Here is a 22,341-nt window from a genome sequence, read left to right as displayed (position 1 = left end):
TATATGATAATATACATATATGTACATATATATATATATTTGAAAGTATTTCTTCTCAAGGTTTCATTATTACTTTGGATCTTTCTTTTTTTCCTTGTTTGTTGGTACATTAAATAATATTAAAAACAAAAATAATAATAACAATAATAATAATAATGCTATATGACACCAACACAATGAAAATTTTACTTAACTTAATATCTTTTTATACTTTGTCTTATATGTAAAAATTTCACGGTACAAATTGTTAAAGAATATTAAAATTATTTAAGTTATGAGTTGGTTCTGTAATTTTATTGACAGCCGAATTCCAAGAAATAATTTTTATAGTACATTTTCTTATATGCAAATGCAAAAATTAAAACTAGACTCTTAAACTTATGAAATCTAACTTATTCCATTCTAAAATAAAGAGAATTTTACAAAAAGATATATAAACTGAAAAAAAGGGAACGAATGGATATTGCTTTATCGACTTAAAATACAATTCTGAGTTAGAATTATGAATACTTCACAAAATTTGTGGGAAATGTTTTTGTGTCATTTTCACTAACATCAAGGTATATTTAACATAAAAAATGTGTACCCAATAATGATTTAACTATTTTGATACTAAATAAATCTCAGTGATATACAAAGTTTTTAGCATATCTCACATCAAAATTTCAAATTATTTCAAATTAAAATTTTAAACCGGGCCTTTTCCCACGAAATCTGTTATTTTCTTCAAATATACGAGTCCAGATGTTAAATTTCAATCTTATTAGTGTAGCTTATACCGTAACACATCTACCTACTTATATACTTAATTAAGTATATAATGGTATACCGTTTTACTTAAATAGTTTGTGTACAGTTTAAGTATTTTTATGTGTGGGTAATACAAAAATAGTAATTTGATTCAACATTGTTTAAATAATATAAAATCCCTTTTTTTTTCTCTCAAACTTTTTTGTTATCTTCTATTCTATTTGTATTTTCCGGTTTATAAAATTCCTTTCAACAAAGAAAAAAAATTGAAAAAAAAAAAGTATAAAACTACATAATAAGTATGTATATTTTGCTAACAAAGCACAATAAAGTACACAAAAAAAAAATACACACAAGAATTCACCTGGCAGATAATAGGTGTACACATATATATGTACATACAGAAACCATATATATACACATATATCTACACATTATATTTGTGTATTTATAAAAAATACTAATATATTTTTTTTGTTAAAGTAAGTAGATCAGATTAAAATCATGTACGTAATATAAATAATAACAACAAAAATATTTTGTATATAAGTTTGTATGTATATTTAAACATATTCTATATAGATTTTAGTTTAATACACAAACGTAAAAGACAGAAAAATTGTTAATGAATTTAAAGGATTTGTAAAATTTAAAGAATTTTGGTTTTTTTTTAATTTTCCAACTTTCAGAAATAAAAAGTATGAACAGAACTGAAGACACAAAATATTGTAGAAAAGAAAAACGAAAAAGCTAACAACAGAATCTGATACCAAATTTTTTTTTTACTCAAAATTTAGAAAAAAAAAATTTAATTGAAAAATACAAAATAAAAAATTTTTTTTTTGTGAGTCAGCTTTCATTTTCTTTTCTGGTCTTCTATTTCATGTTGTTAACAAAATTTTATATACAAAAATTTTTGTACTCAGAAATTTGTGAATACAAGAAAAATTCTCCAATATACTTATACTTATTCCTATTAAATATTTAAAATCAACTTAAAGTAACTAGGTGTATAACGTGTTTTAAATTGGTATAACATTCCTGTTAAATATTTCTTAAGGAATAATAGCAAAGTAGAAAAAAAAAGGTAAAAAATTATTATTAGAGTATAAAATAATTTTTGATTCCAGGAACAAAACCACAAACTTTTCTCAATGGTTATTCTTATTATGTACACACATTGATACACTTATACAATGGTAACGATTAATTATACAGATTAAACCAATGGCTTGTAAGAATTATTAGAATTATCAGATTTCATTACGATAATTTGAGTCAAAAACAAACAGATTTAGAATTTTCAAGAGAAGAGATTTGTTAAAAAAAAATATTTTTTTTTTTTAAATAATTTACATATAAATAATGAATTATTTGTGCATATATTAAGGGGGAAGCAATTCCTAAAGAAACGGCTGTATTCCGTATATTTGAATTTGATCGTTGAATTTTGTTTTAAAAAATTGACAATAAGATGAGAGATGCTAATGACTGAAAATTAATAATTTTTTTTTTACAATCAATATAATTTTACCTATACAATCTTTCAAAAATTTCTAATACTTTAAATTTATCATTTAGAGAACGAATCGTATCAGAAACTTAAAAAAAAGCTAGAACTTGAGCACAACAAATCGAGTTGAGAATAAAATTTTGCACTTTTAAAATATTGTTAAAATTTTCGTTTATGAAAATAATATCACAAGATTTCTGAATTTAAAAAATTGAGAAATTCTTTCAAAAAAATTCACAACCCTTTAGAAAAAAAATTTGTAAAAAACTGGAATTTTTAGACCCTTAAAGGTTTATTATCTAAAAAACATGGAGAAAAAGATAAAAATTTTATTTAAGAAAAAGTTCCTAAACAAGATCTATTTGTTCATGAAACTTAAGGTATTTATTTCAAATAATAATTTCAAAAAATTTTTTCAAAACTTTTATAATATTTAGACCTAATATTCTAACAATTGCAAAACAAATAATATTTTTCAAATATACGAATTACTGTCACTATCATTCTGGTTTCATTATTGAAAAAAACTGAAACTTATTTGGATCTTTTGAACAAATTCTTCGGCAGGCATAATATTGTATATGTATATTCCTACTATTTACTTCATACTATTTACTTATACCAATATTTTCCTAATGAAAATATTTCTTAAAATTCTTGGCGACAAACAATATCATTTTGAACTCATAAAAATAATTCTTCAATTCAATTAAAATTTAAAATAAACAAAAACAAGTACCTATTTAAAAGAAAAGTTTTCTCTTCAATCCTATATATAATTAAAAATTTTACTATACTTAAGGAAATATTAAAAAAAAAAAGAAAAATTTTGACGACTTAACCTTAATTTTAAATAATTATATAAAACGATTAACTTTCATACTCTTATACTTTTAAAACAAAAATAAACATATTTCTTTTTTGTTTTTTCTTGTTCTTTTTTTTTCAAATCTAATTAAAACTTAGTTAAGTACAAGATTATTGAAGTATTCATTTGTCTGTTCATTTTCATTAAATTTTATTTTTAGTTTAATTTCTTCTATAAAAGCAAACGTATATATATAAAAATAATCAAAAAGTTCAAAACTTAAACAACAATATTTTGAATTGAAGACAAAATTTAGAAATTGTAGGGAAAAAAAATTAAAATTAGAACATTTTTAGCTAATTGACATATAATAGGAGAAATAATGAATCGCAAAAACAAAATATAAGAAGGATTTATAGAAAATTAAATGTCGGGGACAAAAACCAACGATATTTTAGTTCTTAGGCTTTGCCTTCGGCAGTTCGCCTTAACGTTTTTATTTATACGTATTCGTTTTTATTTTATATTCGTCTTCCAGAAGAGCCAATAAGCTATTGACGTCTAAAAGAGGGGAGACCAATCTGGTAATCAACTTACTCACTGGGCACTGCAAACTGAGTTATTACTTGCACAAATTGGGACAATCTGGGGACGATTTGTATAGATTTTTTGCCATAATGAAAATAACACGGTTGAAAATATTCTCTACTTTTCATTCGCATTCGCAAATATAAAAAATTAAAATAAATTCGATGGCTACAACTTATATTACTTAAGTCTAGTTTTTAGTTTTATAACAAAAATCTGAATTTTTTTTTTAAATTGTATTCAATAACATATTTTCTTTCTGTCGACTTAGAAAATTTTTCCTAAAATTAAGTATAAAATTTTTAATATAATTTGAAGAACATGGTCTGACAACAAACGACTAAAATGTGAATTAATTAATGTCATTAAAAGCTTATTAATTAAATACGAAATTTCTTTGCTTTTAGGTATGTATATACATAAGCATATATAATCGAAAATAATGTGACGAACTTAAATGTTCAAATTCCCAAAAATTAATTTTAATCAATTCATTATAAATCGTACGTTTTGGTTATTTTAATTATTTCGAACTATTAGAGTATCTTAGAGTGATATTGTTAGACTTTTTCGAAGAATTAAAACAAATATATATGTAAAAAAAAGAACAAAGACCAAATTCTGAATTTGCAATTAACAATACTTATGACAAATTTATTTAAAGTATAACAATAGTATATAGATCTAAAAAAATTAAAATACAAAATAAGTAACTTGTAAGAATAAAGAAATACTTAATAGTTCTATAAGGTCATATGTATATAGTGTTATAAATAATCTCACTATATTATTCTAATGTATAAATATTCAGATTTCAGTATACCATTTATATTATACCTATGCATATATTATAATATACATATGCATATATGTATGATAATAACAATACAATAATTATATTTTATGACAAAATTTTTTATGTCACGTACTTTCTTAATTTATTTTATATTATAAACAATATAAAAGAAGAATTTTTTTTTTAAATTTCTAAATAAAATTGCAATTAAATATTATGTAGTTAAACATTTTTAAAATATTCTATATATAACGTATTTAATACATTATAACAAATTAAATAATTTTATAGCATGTAGGAATTTTTTAAATGATCACATAGCTGCTGCTATATAGTCAATTATATGCGCATCGCGGGAGTATAACAATAATATAAATATTATAACAGATGCATAAAAATTATGTATAGGTATATAGATATGTGTATATAGTACTTAGAAGCTATTCTATATTTGCATTTGGTTAGATCATTTTTTTGTATTTTAGATATTTTGTGTATTTCTTGGTAAGTGTATATAAATAAATACTAAGTATATTATTATGTATTTATGTAGATATACGCATATTATGCTCGAATATACAAAGGTGAGTAAAAATATTTTAACGCTTACTTGTTTTTCCTAAAATACATATTTTTATGTTTACAAAAATCTTTTAATTTAAAAAAAAAAAATATTTATATTTTTTACATAGATAATTAAATTTTATAAATTGGTTAGGCATAATTTAAATTTTTTGCAATGAAATAAAAAAAAAATTTTTGTGTTCTTTTTAAAAAAATTTTTAAAAATTTATTTTTTATACTTAATTAAATCTAAAAAATTTTAATCCAATTGACCAAAAATTTTCTCGGATAAATTTTCAAATAAAATTTTTTTTAAGAACATTAAATTCAACATTCTCCAAGTACAAAGTTTGTGAAACCCAACCCTGATTGTAACTATTTGTTTTAACATTCATTTGACATATAAATGGCAACATTTGATTTAACAACATATAAATATATGTATAAGTAATTGCTCTGAATCAAAATATTAGAAAATTTATTTTATTCGAAATTAATTGAAAAAATGTGAAATTTTTAATTTTTAATTTCCATTTTGTCCAACAAATTAAAAATATAAATTGCCTTAAGGAAGATTGTAATTTAAAAAATTAAATTTTTCCTAAGCTCGTGATAATTTTACATGAAACACTAAAAATTTTCATTTAGTAAAATTATTATACTCTAGTTTTGAACATATTTTCAAAGTTAAGCAATAATATTTATTTTGCAAAAGAAGAGTGCCAATACCATTTTACAATTAACATATGTAATTAGAGCTCTTTAGAACATAATGTTAGCAAAATATTCGAATGGATAGATATTAATAAATAAAAGAAGATGTATACATATACAAATAAGCACTTGTAAAATTATTTTTAGCAAAACGTCTGTGTTTTCTGATGAAAAATATTTATTTATTTTTTGAATATTTTAAAGGAAAATTAACTGAGAAGTATATGCGGTAACGTAAGAATGTTTGAATATATTATAAATAAATTATTGCAGGAAAAATGGAACAGATGAAAAAAAAGAAAAATAAATAATTTTTTCCTCTATATTCATGAATAAAACATATACCAAGCTGTGAAAGAAATGCCTAAAATTTGAAATATATATTTATTATTTTAAGCAACAGCTAATTAAAAAATATTTGTTTGCATTATTGTAAAATATTAATGTTATTTTTTTCTATATAACGTACACTTGTCTTATTTATGTTAAGTACTGTTAATTAAGTCAATAGACGTCAAAAATATTTCAAATAAAAATTTAAATATTAAGTATTTTGAAACATTTCTTGCAATAAAATAGAAAAGAGATAAGTACATATATCTAAGGAAGATTCCAAATAGAGAAAAAACTTTGAATCACTTACTTAGTAAATTTTTCATGAATAATTTATTTAATGCAAAATTTTTAGAATTTTCATTGTAAGTGCCTGAAAATTTGCATGAAGCGAAAGTATAAATATTCACAATAGCTAATCAAAATTTTATCAATTATTCCATTAGCTTATTAAATTTTAATTTTTTAGATTTTTTCCATGATTTTTTCGGAAGAAACTGTTTATATTACAACAATGCAAAAAATCGGAGCCAAAAATATTAAATGAACATGGTTAATCATTTATCAGCGCTCGCGATTTCTTTATTATGTGGGTTTTATCAAAATGAATTCGTGTAAATAATTTTCCACTGGGACGACACAATTTTTATTAAATATTTTTGTCTATATATTTATAATGCAATATGAAAATAAATTTATAATTCAAAATTTAAAAAAATAAAAATTTCAAATTTTTCTTTGATATTTTCTTGGCACTTTCATAAAGATTTCCATCAAGTTTTATCTACAATTATATAGGTACTTAATTAGCTATGTACTTATACATTAAGGGATAAGCGAATATTTCTTAACCGAAATTACTTTTTGATCTTAATATATAATTATTTTAGGCTATAAATATTAATTATAATGATAATTAAAGATTCTAAGTTTTAAATTTTTATTCTTTCAAATAATTGAAATTTTTGGTGGAAATTTTTGGAACAATTCTAATTAAAATTGCCCTTGACAATTTATAAAATGCATAAAGCAAAGAATAATAAAATTTTTACAAAGACAATCTGAATTAAGTTGCACATAATAAATGAGAATAATTTTCTAAATCAAATTTTCTAATAGCAGCTCTTGTGTTAATTCTGATTCTTATGTTAATTCTAATGTTAATTCTAATGCGTGAGACAGAAAAAAAATTTTTAAATCCAAATCGAATCCAAAGTCGAAACAAATTTTACTTAATAATATTCCAAAAATTGGTATTGATAGTCTTGGTAGCTAGTGCTTTATTGTATTGATTATACAATATTTATATTATAATTAATGTTAATTATAATATAAATATTATTATATTATAAATAAACAAAATAAATAAGTTAAAAATTTCCATTTTATAATAAAATTTTAAAATTATTTAATTGTCTAAAACTTTTACCAAATTGCCCTAAGTGAACAGATCATTTTCAAAAATAAATTTATTTTAAAATTACTTTATACTGAAATAATTAAAACTTATCTCTTTTTCAAAAATTACCAATGTAATTTTTTAATTTATTATCATTAATTTTTTTTTATTAATTTTTTATGTCACTCTTACCCATACAGTCCAATCGTAAATTAGGTATATATGCAAGTATAACTCTTAAAAATCATAAATTTAATTGACAATATTTTCCAAAAAAAAAAATTTGTTTTTTAATTTCTAGAAATAATTTGGTCGCCAAAGGGGCTAAATAAAATTAAATTTAAATTACATTCCTATAATTACATATACATATATGTATGTGCATGTACATACGTCCCAAGTACTTAATCTTAACAAATTCGTAATAATAATAAAATTTTATGATTAATTTTTTTTTTATATTTCTCCAATATCGTTTACGAAAAAAAAACCCCGAAATATTTATTACCATAAAATCATGTTTTCAATGTTTTTTTTTAGTGGACATATACGAAAAATTTTAGCGTTTACATACATTTACACCATTGTATATGCAAATATAATTTAGATATTAATAAGTAATAACCTTGTACATACATAAATATTAAATCCTTGTATCGGAAAAAAATTTTACTTGAATATATAAAAAAAAAAATAAAGGAATGAAATCATTTTTCTGCATTTCATTAATTTAAAAACAATAAGTATAATTTTATATCTTAAAGCATTTTGTTTTCAACATAACAACAAAAATGTAAGATAAAAATTGATTTTAAAACAAAAATGAAAAAAATAAAAAGAAGAAACATCCGTCTTAGGAGATCATTAGTTGACCTTTTCAACAAAATTCATTTACACATAACTGATTTTATGTCCTTTACACATTCATATATTTAATATATAACAATTATGTATATATAATGCAAAACATAGTATATATATCTACGGGGGGCTTCATTTTGAATAAATCATTTAGAAAGCCTAAAGTCATTCTAAATAAAACTTAAATTTACGTATGACATTTTAATTTACTGACGAATAAATCTAGCGAATACAAATTTTAAAGGAGTTTGTTGTGACTTTTTACTTGAAAATACTGGACAAGGCCCATCAAAAACACCCTTTTCAAATTGTCAAAATTATCAAAAGATTTCGTCAATTTTGGAGGAATTTGCCATGTAAAAATAACCCTATTAATTTATTTTAAATAACTCATAATTAAATAATTTATTTTTGAAAAATTTTGGATAAAGAGTGCCAACTCTCTGGAGTATTCAAGATGAGTATTTAAATAGAAAATAATTAAGAACAATTCTGTTTTGTATCGAACAAAAATAAATGAAATTATAATTGTAAAATTATTTTAGGAAATTTAAGTAGGAATATAACGACTAAGATGCCGCTATATTCCTGCTTCTTAGTGTCGTTTTAACTCATTTTTTTATTTTGATGTTTTTATTTTTTTTTTATATAAGCACATACTTGAGAACTTCATTATGCTAGAAAACATTTTAATTTTAATAAAAATTTACTATTAATTAAAAATATTATCAAATAATTATAATTAACACTTTGTATTTTATATAAAGCAATATTTAAATACATATATGAATTAATTACTAATTTAAACAATGAAAAACACCCTGTTCATTATATCATAAATACGCATTTAAATATTATTTATTCTAAGAAATTTTTATTAGAAAATTTTCATCTCTTATTCTTTTGCTTTAAAAAAATTTTACACACATAATTTTAATATGAATTATGTATATATACATGTACACATATACATACCATTTACATATGAAATAAAAACAAAAAAAAAAAACAAAAAATGAAAATTTCTTTTAAGGACTACTAACATTACTTATGCCAAATCTTACAAGGATAACGATTTTAGCAATGAAGAGAAACTTTGAAAATCATATAAAGAGATGAAAAATACAAAATGTATAAAAACAACAATTCATAATGAGAAATGAGAAAAAACAAAAAAGAAAAATTACAAGGAAAACCGTTATTTTTTTTTAAAGATAAAGGACATAAAATCCAGACAAAAAGGCAACAGTAACTTGATAATAATTATTGTTTCAATTGATAGGGTAAGAGAGATGGGCTTGAAAGAGGGCTAAAAGCTCTAAAATATTTACATACACATATGTATGTACATGTAGATGTGAAAAAATTTGCGAAAATTTTGAAAATGCCATTAAAGTTTTATTTTTTCTTTTTTTTTTGGCTCTTCTGTTCCTTCTGCTTTTATTTTCTTCTTGATTGCTTTACAAAAATTTTGCTCTATATGTATCTGTATATGTAAAGTTTAAGTTAGTTAAAAAATACCAAAGTATTTTAAAGATAAACTTAAATTTACTTTTTTCCTGCTTTTTTTTTTTTTTTGGAAGAAGAATTTCCCTTTTTTTTATGAAACACCATACTGAAAGTTTTGTTGTTTGAATATTTAGAATGAAAAAGTACTATGATATATTTTTTATTTTTATATTTAAGTACTTTTCCAAAAAAAAAATGCAAAAAATGTGTTTATTAATTTCATTCTTTCTGTCCGTGAGTCTGAGCATTTGTTATAATAAAGATAGGAAAAGACAAATTTCATGCTTAAATGAATCTGATGATAATCTTCCTACACTCTAGCAGAAAATCTTTTGCATATGCCCTCCTCCTCTTCTATCCCTATTACTTGTCGAAGTGCTAAAAATTATATTCTTTGATTTTTTTTTTGTCAACATTCATCTTTAATTAGGAGAAAGCAAAATACTAAATCACTCAACGACAGTCAATAAAAAGTGTTTCTAATACTTCACTTAACTAAGTTTTCTCTTAGACGCTTTAGAAATCTAAAATTTTACCAGTTCAAAAATTTGTAAAAATAATTTGCTCCGCTAAGTAGAATATTTCATCTTCTGACTTTCTTTCCCATACCCATTACTTCTCTGAGAATCATTCCCGTTGCCAGCCAAAATTGACATTTAAATATTCGAAAACTAAACTCTATTTAAAAAAAAAAATGTTTTAACTTGGAAATGTGCTACTTTATAAACCATTAGTTTGATTCGAATGCATCTTTTCATTTGTCTTTGGTTCGAACAAAAAAAAAGAGTAAATTTTTTTACGTTTAAATAATAAATCAGTAGTGGTGTTTAAAATACATTATAAAAGAAGAAAATATTTTTTTATTATTACATACCAAGAGAAAAGCAAAAAAAAAAAAAAAAACACAAAATACTACCGGGTTCTTGTTATTTAAATTTTGTTAAACAAGGAGCACAAAAAAAAAACAAGGACAGAATTAACCCCAGCTGAGTCCAAAGTAAAGTTGATATTTCATCCTTTTTGTTATATTTTATTTCAAAAAAAAATTCTGAATACTGAAGTAGTATTTTGGAGCACATCAGTTTTTCTCTTTGTTTTTTTTTTTTTGCTGTTTTTCTCTTGTCTTGTTTATATAGTTTTGAGAGCAAAAAAAAGGTGAAGATGAAACAAAATATTTTTGAATTGATATCGTAAATTTTTTTTTTACTTGTATTTTCATTATTATACGTTTATAACCTTAAAATATGTACATAGATAGATATATATATAAATATGTTTAATATATTTGTATAACAAGAGAGAGTATTAAATTAACAAAACATAAGGAAAGTAGCAGCAGTAATGTTGTGTTTTTTTCCTGTGCATATAAATTATAAGGAAATTTAATAATATTTTGAGCCTATATTCTTATATGCTTAAAATTTATAAAATATTTCTTTCATCACTATAACATACATATACATATGTATGATTGTATATATGTACACCCAGCGCAGAAAAAACCCTCGCACTTAATTTTTTTTCGAAATTCTGTATTTAATTAATTTTCATACTAAAGTGGTCTCACTCAATTAAATATTGAGCTTTGGTTTTTACTTTGGTGTCTTCCCTTAATGTAAGGAACAGTTACTTTTTTGTTTATCGTTTAAAGTTATGTGGTTTTTAATAAGAAGTTCAAGTTTCATACAAAAAATAAGTTAAAAATATGGTGTTATCTCTCGAACAAAAAGCTAAAATCTTAGCGCTACATGAGAATGATGTATCAAATAGACAAATTGCGATAAAATTAGGGACAAACGAATGGAGTATAAGAAATTTTTTAAAAAATTATATTATTTCTGGCTCTTTGGAGCGAAAAACTGAAAGTGGAAGGCCGAAGCTTCTTAATGAAAGGGATGAAAGACTTTTGAAACGAATTTCACTTCGAAATCGATTTTTAAATGCGGGCCAAGTTAGAAAGATATTTTAAAAGCAAACTGGAAAGCGAATTTCGATACGAACAATGCAAATTGAGTTGAATAAGTTAGGAATGGAAGCCCGAAAGCCAGCTAAAAAGCTCCTTTTGTCGAAGAAAATGAAGTCGCAGCGTTTGGAATGGGCAAATACCTATAAAAACTGGACTGTGGAAGACTGGGGAAAAGTGATTTTTTCTGACGAGTCTAAATTCAACTTGATTGGACCTGATGGATCGCTCACAGTTCGGCGTAGAACAGGAGAACGATATTCACAAAATTGCGTTTTGCCAACAATGAAGTTTTCACCCTATATAATGGTTTGGGGGGCCATTACAAGGTATGGTGTTGGAAGGCTAATTGTTCTGGAAGGTGTAGTAAATGCTCAGGAGTACATAAAAATTATCATCGAAGGTGTAGTTCCAACAATTGAGCAACTTTCTGAATATACTCAAAATGTAATTTTTCAAGATGATTCTGCGCCATGCCATAGAGCTAAAACGATGAGAATTTCTCTTGTGATTTCAAAATTTTTGTATTTTAAATTAATTTTATGGTTTTCTATTTCTTTTAGGTTAGAAACTGCAAGACTGATTTAGGGATTTCGTCACTTTCTTGGCCTGGAAACAGTCCAGACCTCAATCCCATTGAGAATTGCTGGAGTATGATGGGTAAAAAAATCCGGACTGAACGGCCACAATCTCTAGTGGAGATGAAAAACATCATCGAGAAGGTTTGGTATGAGGAAATAAACGTCGAATACCTTGAAAGTTTGTATTTTTCAATGGCTCGAAGGGTTGAAGCTGTCGTTAAAGCAAGAGGTTTTTCAACAAGTACTAATTGTTAATTACCATTGTTATACCTTCTATAATTAATTTTTTTGTTTTTATTAATCTACTGGTTACTTGCAATTTCAATAATAATGTGTAATTTTTTAGTTAAAACTTAAGATATTGTGAATGAATGAATATTTTAAGACCTTGATTTTTAAGTTTAAATTTTGATTTTTTTCTATATTATGACCATTGGGTTTAAAACTTTTAAATTCCTGGATATGCATTTATTTTTTTCGTATTAAATTTTATTTAAAATTGTTAAAAATATAATATATTGAAAAAATTTGAACCAAATTTTTGTGTTTATTTGATTTAAATACCGTATTTTAAAAGAATTTATTAAAAGAGTACCGTGCGAGGGTTTTTTCTGCGCTGGGTGTATATATATAAATGTTGATAAATATATAGTTTAACAAGCGAAAATTTGTAAATTGTTTTTCTTATTTTCCTTTGTTGTGTGAAAAAAATTTTTTTGTTTGTGGTTAAATTTTTGTGGTATATAAAATTAACCAAATGATGAAATATCCAAATAACCAAAATTTTGAATAATTATTAAAGTAAAAAATATATATAGTAATATACAAGTAGTAAATATAAAAGCATATAAAATATTTGCATTGCAGTAATAATTATATAGTTACATTGAACTTTACCATCTATATGTACATAGTTTTATTGTACAATAAAGCCTTTACATAATTTAATTAAATAAAAAGATTGAAACACACTTGGAATTTGTATGATTGTTATAAAAATTTACAGCAAGAAAAAAAAAAAAAACAGATTCCAACACCAATACTTTGTTTGCATTTTTCTAATCATTAGCATATATACTGGCCTTAATAATAAAACAGACGCCTATATATTAGTAAAATAAAAATTCTATTAAAATTATAATTAAATTATTTTTGTAGTTATATGTTACATCTAACAAAAGAATGGAACCATTTCCACTAAAATTTCCAAAACCGGAGACCCTATTACTAAAATATGTTGAACATAAATTTAGTATCTCATTAAGCAGCACATATGAAAGCAGCACATATTTTTAAAAAATTCATTTACAAAAATTTAATTTTAATTGAAGTTAATTTAATTTTTATTGTAAAATTGTGTTTTATTTAAAAATTTAATTATAGTTAAGCCTATATATTTTAGAAACATTACTATATTTCCTATAGGTACAAAAAATAAAATAATTTTCCCTTCATAATTTTCAAAAATACATTAGAGTATCTACCAAAATACAGATCTTAATGCCAATTTGACTAATTCAACAATTCAAATTACATTATATAATAAATAAAATTGAAATTAGATTTTCATTTTGGTAAATCGCCATCGTTTGTTAAAATTTTCCTTCTCATAAGAGACCAGACTCTTGCCATTTTTAATTTTAATTTTAAATAAATTACCACAACTTATTTATAATAAATTCATCAATATGCTTAACATATTAAAATGAAAATATTTTTTATTTTATTAAAAATTCTTTTAGAAAAATTTCCACTTAAATATTTTTTTCTTAATATTGTTATTAAAATAAGCACAAAAAAAATAAAATTTTTAGCTTATTTATATTTGATATATTTATATAAAATATATATAGAAATATACGTAATATATATGAGTATATCAAGGGTATATAAGTATGTACATATCTTAAAAATAACAATATATACTTATTGATGAAATTTATAATACAAAAATGAAATTTATAAAATTTTGACGCCAAAATGTCTGCTTATTTTTTCTTGTTTTATTTTCTTTATTAATTCAAAATGAATATATATATGTATATGTGTATGTATAAAGAAAAAGCAGTAAGTAAACAAAGAGTATTTAAGTGAAAAGTTAAAATAAGTTAATTTATTAATTGATTTAATAATTTTGATAATTTTAATATTAAAGTGTAAAAAGCAAGTTTGACTATAAGAAAATTTTTAAGTACATTCGCGGTGTACAAGTGGGACGATGAGTAAAACACTGCATTAAATTTAAAAAAAAATAAAAATTAAAGTTAAAAAAAAAAGTGTATTATACAGTGTCGTTTTTATTAATTTTAAGAATAATTTATTCTGTTATTTTTATTATTCAAGAAATTTACAACTTGCATTTTTAAAACTAAAAATTGTAATTTACTGTTTTTCATTGATTCTTATTTTCTTTACTTAATTAAATTAGAAATATGTAAAATTTTTCTGTATAATAATGCAAGTTATTTATGTCAAAATATAACAGATATAATTTATATAATAAATAAAATTTATGTTATTATTTTGAATATTTTAAATTGAAAAGTTTATAAATTTATATTTTAAATATTATTATTTTTTTTTATAATTATTAAAATTTTATATCACTTTTATTATTTTGAATTATTTTTTTATTATTAAAATTATATACTTGTATATATATTTTATTTACAATGTAAATTATTTAAATTAATATTAATTATCCTTTTTCTTTCAGAATTTCAATTATCATAAAATTACCATAAAAACGTGTGAATTACATTTTATTTCAGAATAGACTTTTTTTATTATTATTTAAATAATTAAGTATATTGTGCATTACACTTATGTTTAGAAATTTAATGTTTAATTTACTTCTAAGAGAAGATAGACAAAGCACACTGTAAAAAAAAATAAAGTTGGGTCAAACCAATGGTTTGTATTGTAGCACTTTTCCCTTCAGCAAGTGAAAATTCTGCTTTTAAATACAGTCTATGTATACCTATCAAACTATTAAAATTATTTTCATTCATATACAAAACTATTTCTAGAATTGCATATATTTAGGATGACGCATATATGCAGTCTTTGAAATAAAGCAAAAATTAATATAAAAAGGGGTTAACATAATGCTCGATTTTAAGGTTTAATTATGTGAGTTAAGAAAAATAATTATATTTTTTAATTTCATGGAATTTACCGTTAGCTTTTTATGTTTATAGAAATTTGAAAAAGCTTGCGGTTTCGGAAATATAAGGTGTCAAAAATTCAAATTTTACAAATTTCAAGAGGCCATAACTTGAGAGGGGAAGGAGATGGAAAAAAATTTTCTTCTAACGAAATGAACTATTTGTTAATGTCTAAAAGCCCATAAAATTTCAAGCTTCTACAGGCTGGGGTCTAGAAAATAAACGACATCAAAAATTTGAAAAAAACGGACTTTAGATAACGGTAAATTTGAGCGGCCATTTTGTTTTTCTAAAGTTAACCTTTAGTATACCCCGCTAGGGGAAGTAAGCCACTGCCTTTCTGCGTTTGCAAAATTTGAAAAATCCTTATGGTTTCATTGCACTAAATAGTTAAAGAATGGCATTTTTAGGGTTTTGGGGGGGTATAACTTCTAAAGGGGGGGAGATAGGTAAAAATTTTGTTCCACGAAAATAAGTTTCTAGTAAAAATCTATGTACGTACAAAATTTCAGCTTTCTATCTTCAAGGGTGTAGAAGTTTTGTAAACAGACACACGGACGGACGGACGGACGGACGGACGGACGGACGGACGGACGGACGGACGGACGGACGGACGGACGGACGGACGGACGGACAGAGTGAAACTAATAAGCACTTTTTTTTCAAAAATTTTTTGGAAAAGTGCTAAAAAACAATTTCAAAGTTGCTACTAAGAGAATAATAAATTCCACTCGAATTCGAAATATTTGTGCAGTTTGTTTGATTAAAGAATAAAATTTGGATAAAATCGAGAAAAACTAGTGATAACGAGTGATTTCATAAGAAATATGAGCAATAAGTATTGTAATATATTAAGTGTAAAATAATTTTTCATGAGAGTGAAAATTAATCTGTAAATGTGATTTTACTCATTCATAGGGAGTAATATTACTCAATTGTGAAATAATTTTTAGCTGACAGCATTTTTGTAGTAAATTTACTTTACAATTTTTTTCAAATTACGTTTATTTTATTATGAATTAAGATTTCTATTAAATCATTTAAATTTCTTATTATCATTGAGTTTTCTTACTATTATTATTACTGAAAGTATTGAAAGTAAATGTAGTAAAAAGTTTCTTTGTATAATTAATGTGAAAATTTTAAAAGGTATTTTTTTTTACAGTGTATTAATGTTTGATTTTATTATTTAATTCTAATACGTATATGTATACCTATAAAGGCACTTGTTTTTAAGAAAAAAAATCTACATTATTTTCAATAAAACATAATACATTCAATATATAATTGACATAATATGTAATTTTAACATTATTACATTAAAATTAAGGATAACAATCCGAACGACTACATATTATTATTAATTTTGTTATTATAATGTAAGTAAGTAGGTCTATATTATCTAAGAATTTTTTTTTTCTAGAAACAAAATTTTATTCACAAACGACACATTTGTGTGCAACTTTTATATTTATATAAATATAAGTATATTAAATTTATTCTAATGATTATTATAATTACAATATAACGAGGGTAAGTTACTTTTTAAGAATTAAAATTATAATAATAGTTACTTAGGCACATTTGAGTAATGGTGTTTCAAAAGGACGAGGACGAAAAAAAAAAAAACAAAACTAAAACAAAATGTAATGCACTAAAATATAAAAATTTCAGCTAAAAAATAATCAAATTAATAAAGTAAATGAAAATTATGTGTAATTGCATATATATAAGTATATATTATAAATAATCATACAGTTTTGTTCCAATATAACGAATATTATATAACCGTCTATATAACAATCCGTAACATTATCCATTATTTAATTTTATTACACATAGAAATCATATTCTATTAATGTTTAAATATGTTTTGGACAACTTTATACGTTTTTTTTGCGATTGGTCTTGTATTTGTTTGCGTTCGCATTCGTATTAGCGAAAAATATATAATGGGCCATAGAATGCGTCTGAATATAAAAGAAAAAATTAAAATTATTGAGGATTGTAATAGTGGTCTTTTATTAGGAAAGCTGTTAAATATAATTGGCCTAAGTTGACTATACTTGTAATAATTAAATTACCTTATTTCAAGTTCACAGATAGTGCCCTTGAAACATTAACAAAAGTTGAATATCATAGTAAAGAACATTAACTTTTTGTTAAATACATATTTGAATAAAAAATAAAAACAATTCTCACATGAATTTAGTACATACATGTTCTTATTTAAGATGTATTCGATATAACAAACCGTCTTGATATAACGAAAAACCCCGAAATTATATAGTTCGTTATATTGGAGCACTACTGTACATATATAAATACGTATATTGCTTAAGATTGACCATAGGGTCACAAAGCTTGTATTTAAGGAATTTCTAAATAACAAAAATAAGAATATATAAAATTAAAAGATTTTAATTTCAAATATTTTAAATTATAAAATACAAGTAGTTTTTTACTTTAATTAAGAGACATTTTTGTGTGTGTGTGAATTTATTCTAATCTAAAATAATATTTTAATTTACTTAGTTAGGATATGTTTTTTTTTTTCAATTTTTATTTTTTTCTATTTTTCAATTTTTCTATTTTTGTTTACCTTGGTGGAAATCTTCGGTAGTCATTTCTATCCAAACTCAAGGCGAATGTATTGTTATATGGACAATAACAATTACACATTTTATTTATTTATTTATTTTTTTTTTAATTACGGCAAATAATTTTTTTTTTCTTTTGTTTACTTAATTATTATTTTTTTTTTAAGATTTAATATTAATATTTTTGAATATATATGTATATAATTATTATAATATATTATAAAATTTATGTACGTACACGTATATGTATATATTATATTATGATTTATTATAATTATTTACTATTTTATTTACTATTTTCATATTTATTAAAGTAATAATATATACATAATAAATATATTATATATATGTATATATATTTAAATATATAATAATTGTAAACTATATGTTTTGTTAAAGAATAATATTACTATTATATATAAGTACATGTGTGTATGTTATATGCATAAATATAATTGATAATAATATATAAAAAATAAAATAAATATTTTGTTCTACCATAATATGTAAAATATTGTTTTTTAAAAATGTATTTTTTTTTATATATTATATTTACTTAAATGTAATTTTCATTTTATCATTTTATTGTAACTAGTATATATAGAATATATTATGTATTAAGTAATATATTAGTCTTAGAAGAAATCTATATAACCCTTAAATGTGTGTAATGTTTATATAGGTACTTAAAATGTATTGTTATATTGGAGAATAGAAACGAACGAAAAAAAAATTAAAATTAATAATTTATTTCAGTTTTTCTTTTTTTTGAAATTTTTTCAATTTTTTGTTTCATTATTAAAAAAATTTTTTGTTAAAATTGTTTATAATTTATTAAATTTTTATTGTCAAATATATGTAAGTATATTATAAATCTAAAAAAAAATAAAGAAAAATGTAGTATGTATATATATATTATATTATTTAGTATATAAAAGTATTTGAATATATTTGATAGATAATGGATAAAATGTATGAAAAATAACAAAAATAATATATAAATTTTAAAATATAATAAAACGATTGTTTTATTTTGATTTTAAATAATATAATATTATTATTAATAATTATATTTTTTTATAAATTTTTATATTTTAATAACTTTCTTATTATTATTTAATTATATTTACTTTTATTTTAATTTTTGTTAAATACCAAATTTTAAGCTTTAATATAAGAATATTTTAGATATATAAACTTAAGCAAATTATTTTTTTAATTAATATAAAAAAAATATTATTAAAAATACCCAATAAAAAATTTGTATTATACTTATATTTTATTTTTTATTTTAATTTTATATATTTAAAAATTTCAACTTTGAAAAAAAAAATTTAAATCAAAAAATACAAAAAGCATATTTTATAGAGTAAGTAAAAAAAAAATGTAAGACTTTAATTTTCTTCAATAATTACCGATACATTGTTCATCAGTTGTTATTTAAGTAGATTATTAGAAAAAAAAAATTGACCAAGAAATTTACTAGTACCAAAGTTACAGCACAATATTTAATCAACTTTTAGTACTTATATACATATGTATGTAAAAAGTACAATTTCTATTTTATTTTTTTTTTTTTATTTTGTTTATAATTCTGTTTTTTTTTTTGTTTGGCGAGTTCAACTTATCTAATCAAATTGTTCTTTAAATGAAAACCTTATTTTTTTTTCAGTTCATTTTCATTTATTTATTTAATTTAATTGATTATTATTTAATTTAATTAATATATTTATTTAGAAAAAAATTAACTAACAAAAAAAACAATTTATATTATTTCTTTCCCTAAGTTCATAATACATATTTGATTTTAAATTGAGATCCTAAAATATATAGTAATAATAGAAATTTGAAAAGAAAACATTTATATATATATAAATAAATTAATATTTATTTCATTTTATTTTATATATCATTTGTTTTTTTATTTTATTTTTTGCTTTAATTACTAAATATTTGCACTAAATACCACACTACATACTTTATTATTATGATTATATTCAAATGAATAGAATAAAATAATATTAAGTATTATATACGAATATATGTAAATATATATGAACATGTATGAATATAATATAATATGTATATGATATAATGTAATAAATAAGTAAACAAGTATAATTATGTGTAAAATATAATTTTTTTTATTTTTGCTTTCCGAATCAAAACTAACATTAAAAAAACATAGAGAAATGAATATAACAAATAAATAATTATTTATAAGAGAAAATAAAAATATAAGATACAATGTAAATAAAATAATGGGTACATAAGTAATAATAAAAAAATATATGTATATAAATATATAAATGTTTATTTTTACAATAAAATTAATGTTTGTAATATTTTATTGTGTTTAATTAATTTTATATATGAAGTAAAAAGTGAAAGCTTTCACTTGTTTTTTGTTTTTTTTTTTTGCAATATATCAAAATTTACAAATTCGAAGAAAATTATAATTTTCGAAGTTATTATTTATTAGATTGGAGAGATTTTAATGAGAGAGATTTTTGTTCTCAAGAGAAACTTATCATAGTACCTATTAAAGAAAGAAAATAATTCCTTTAAATAACAGTATTATTCATGGACCATGATAAGTAAATTTTATTTCTATTATTTGAGAAAAAAATATAAGTACTATTATTAAAAATAATTTATTGTCAATTTAATAATACATACTTTGACATTATATACTTGTATACACAAGTTCACTTTTTAACCTATTCTAAAAGTATGTAAATATTTTGACATATTCCCTTTTTTAAATAGATTTGTATAAGGTCATTTCAAATATAAATTTTATTTTACATAGAAGTAAAATGCAAGGTACGAAAATATTTAATACACAATTCGCTATTCTATAATCCTAGTTTACAAAATTAGTAAGCATAATGTTTATTGTATGTAGTGCCAACTTCACTCTAATCTTAGATGACACGTAATTCTATACTTAAATTCCGTTAGAATTTCATTTAAGTAATATACTTAAATATAACTAGATATAAATTCAAAATAAAAAAGACATGAGGAATTTATTCACTTCTCAGATTGAATATTGAAAAATTTGGACATTTTGGAGAATTGCATGCTTTAAGTAAATTTTCATTCGACATTTTTTGGGTATGTCATTTTCTTTTGGTAAGCAATTTTCCATTAGAATTCTTTCGATTTTAACATAAACGTTCGATATAATCTCAAATAGTGAATATTAACAAAATTTTAAATAAGTATTTAAAGTATTTCTTTTTATAGTTCAATGTGTAATCAATTTGTTTTTGAAGAATTTTTTTCTTTCTCACCCTTTCAATTTTGTTTTTCAAAAATATAATTTTTAATTCAAACGGAAAGAATTAAATTAAAGGTAACAGAAGCACTAAAAAAAATTAACGGAAGAATACACAAAATGCAGGGTTTATTTATAAGAAAAACACACTTGTGTTTAAATAATATTATGGTAAATATGTAAACATTTAAAAAAGAAAAAAATAAAAGAACTATTCATGTACTGAAGCGTGATCAAAAAGTTTTACTTGCTATACATTTTTGCTCTTTTATTTTACAATTTTTTTCAAGTTATTTTCTTCGCTTTTGGGTGGGTGCCTATTTATATTATTATAATACACTTATAAATATTTCTAAAATTGAAAAGAATATTATGTGACATTTTTAAGATATTTAACTCAAAAAGAATCACATTTCTCAAATTTGCAAAACAACAAAAATATTTGCAATAGAATCAAAATCATGTCACAAAATTTTGTTGCAATAAATCTCATTTAACTTTTTGTCCTATTTATTTTTATGAGTTTACTTTATACACTTTTTTTTATATAAATATGTAACATTTTTTATATTTAAATGTACATACTAAGCAAGGATGAGTATATCAAAAAGAGTAGTTATACCTATACTCCCAAAACAGACATTTATCATTTTGTTTTTAATAAAAAAGCAATAAAAAAAACAAGACAGATTTCACAGTTACGACGCAGGTACATTTAAAAAAATTGTAACAATTAATTGTTATTTTAAATTACCATATTTTATTTTAAAAAAAATTGACATTTCATTCGTGTCTATTATTATTTTCTGTAATAACAATAATTAATAATAATAATCGTACTGGAAAAACAAAAATAAATCTTAAATTATGAAAACAAAATGAAAATTAACCAACATATTAATTTTTTTCCTT

General features: G+C 21.7%; 1 protein-coding gene across 17 annotated transcripts in view; it reads right to left on the bottom strand.

Moving 5' to 3' along the window:
- Positions 1-22,341, bottom strand: part of LOC129611438 (sex-lethal homolog) — a 107,246-nt gene that overhangs the window by 82,417 nt on the left and 2,488 nt on the right. The window contains exon 1 of one of the 17 annotated variants that reach the window (XM_055524610.1): positions 19,562-19,714. The exons of 10 other annotated variants lie outside the window; for them this stretch is intronic. In XM_055524610.1, the coding sequence (XP_055380585.1) occupies positions 19,562-19,569 (8 nt within the window). In that variant the 5' untranslated portion in view covers positions 19,570-19,714. Of the gene's footprint in view, positions 1-18,148; positions 18,286-19,561; positions 19,715-22,341 lie in introns of those variants that run through there. 6 more of the 17 variants (XM_055524613.1, XM_055524611.1, XM_055524594.1 and 3 more) reach the window with 6 other exon arrangements.

Source organism: Condylostylus longicornis, unplaced genomic scaffold, assembly GCF_029603195.1.
Source record: "Condylostylus longicornis isolate FDR11 unplaced genomic scaffold, ASM2960319v2 ptg000049l, whole genome shotgun sequence".
NCBI lineage: Eukaryota > Metazoa > Arthropoda > Insecta > Diptera > Dolichopodidae > Condylostylus > Condylostylus longicornis.
The sequence above is the reverse complement of the archived record's forward strand: the minus strand, read 5'-3'. Positions and strand labels throughout refer to the sequence as shown.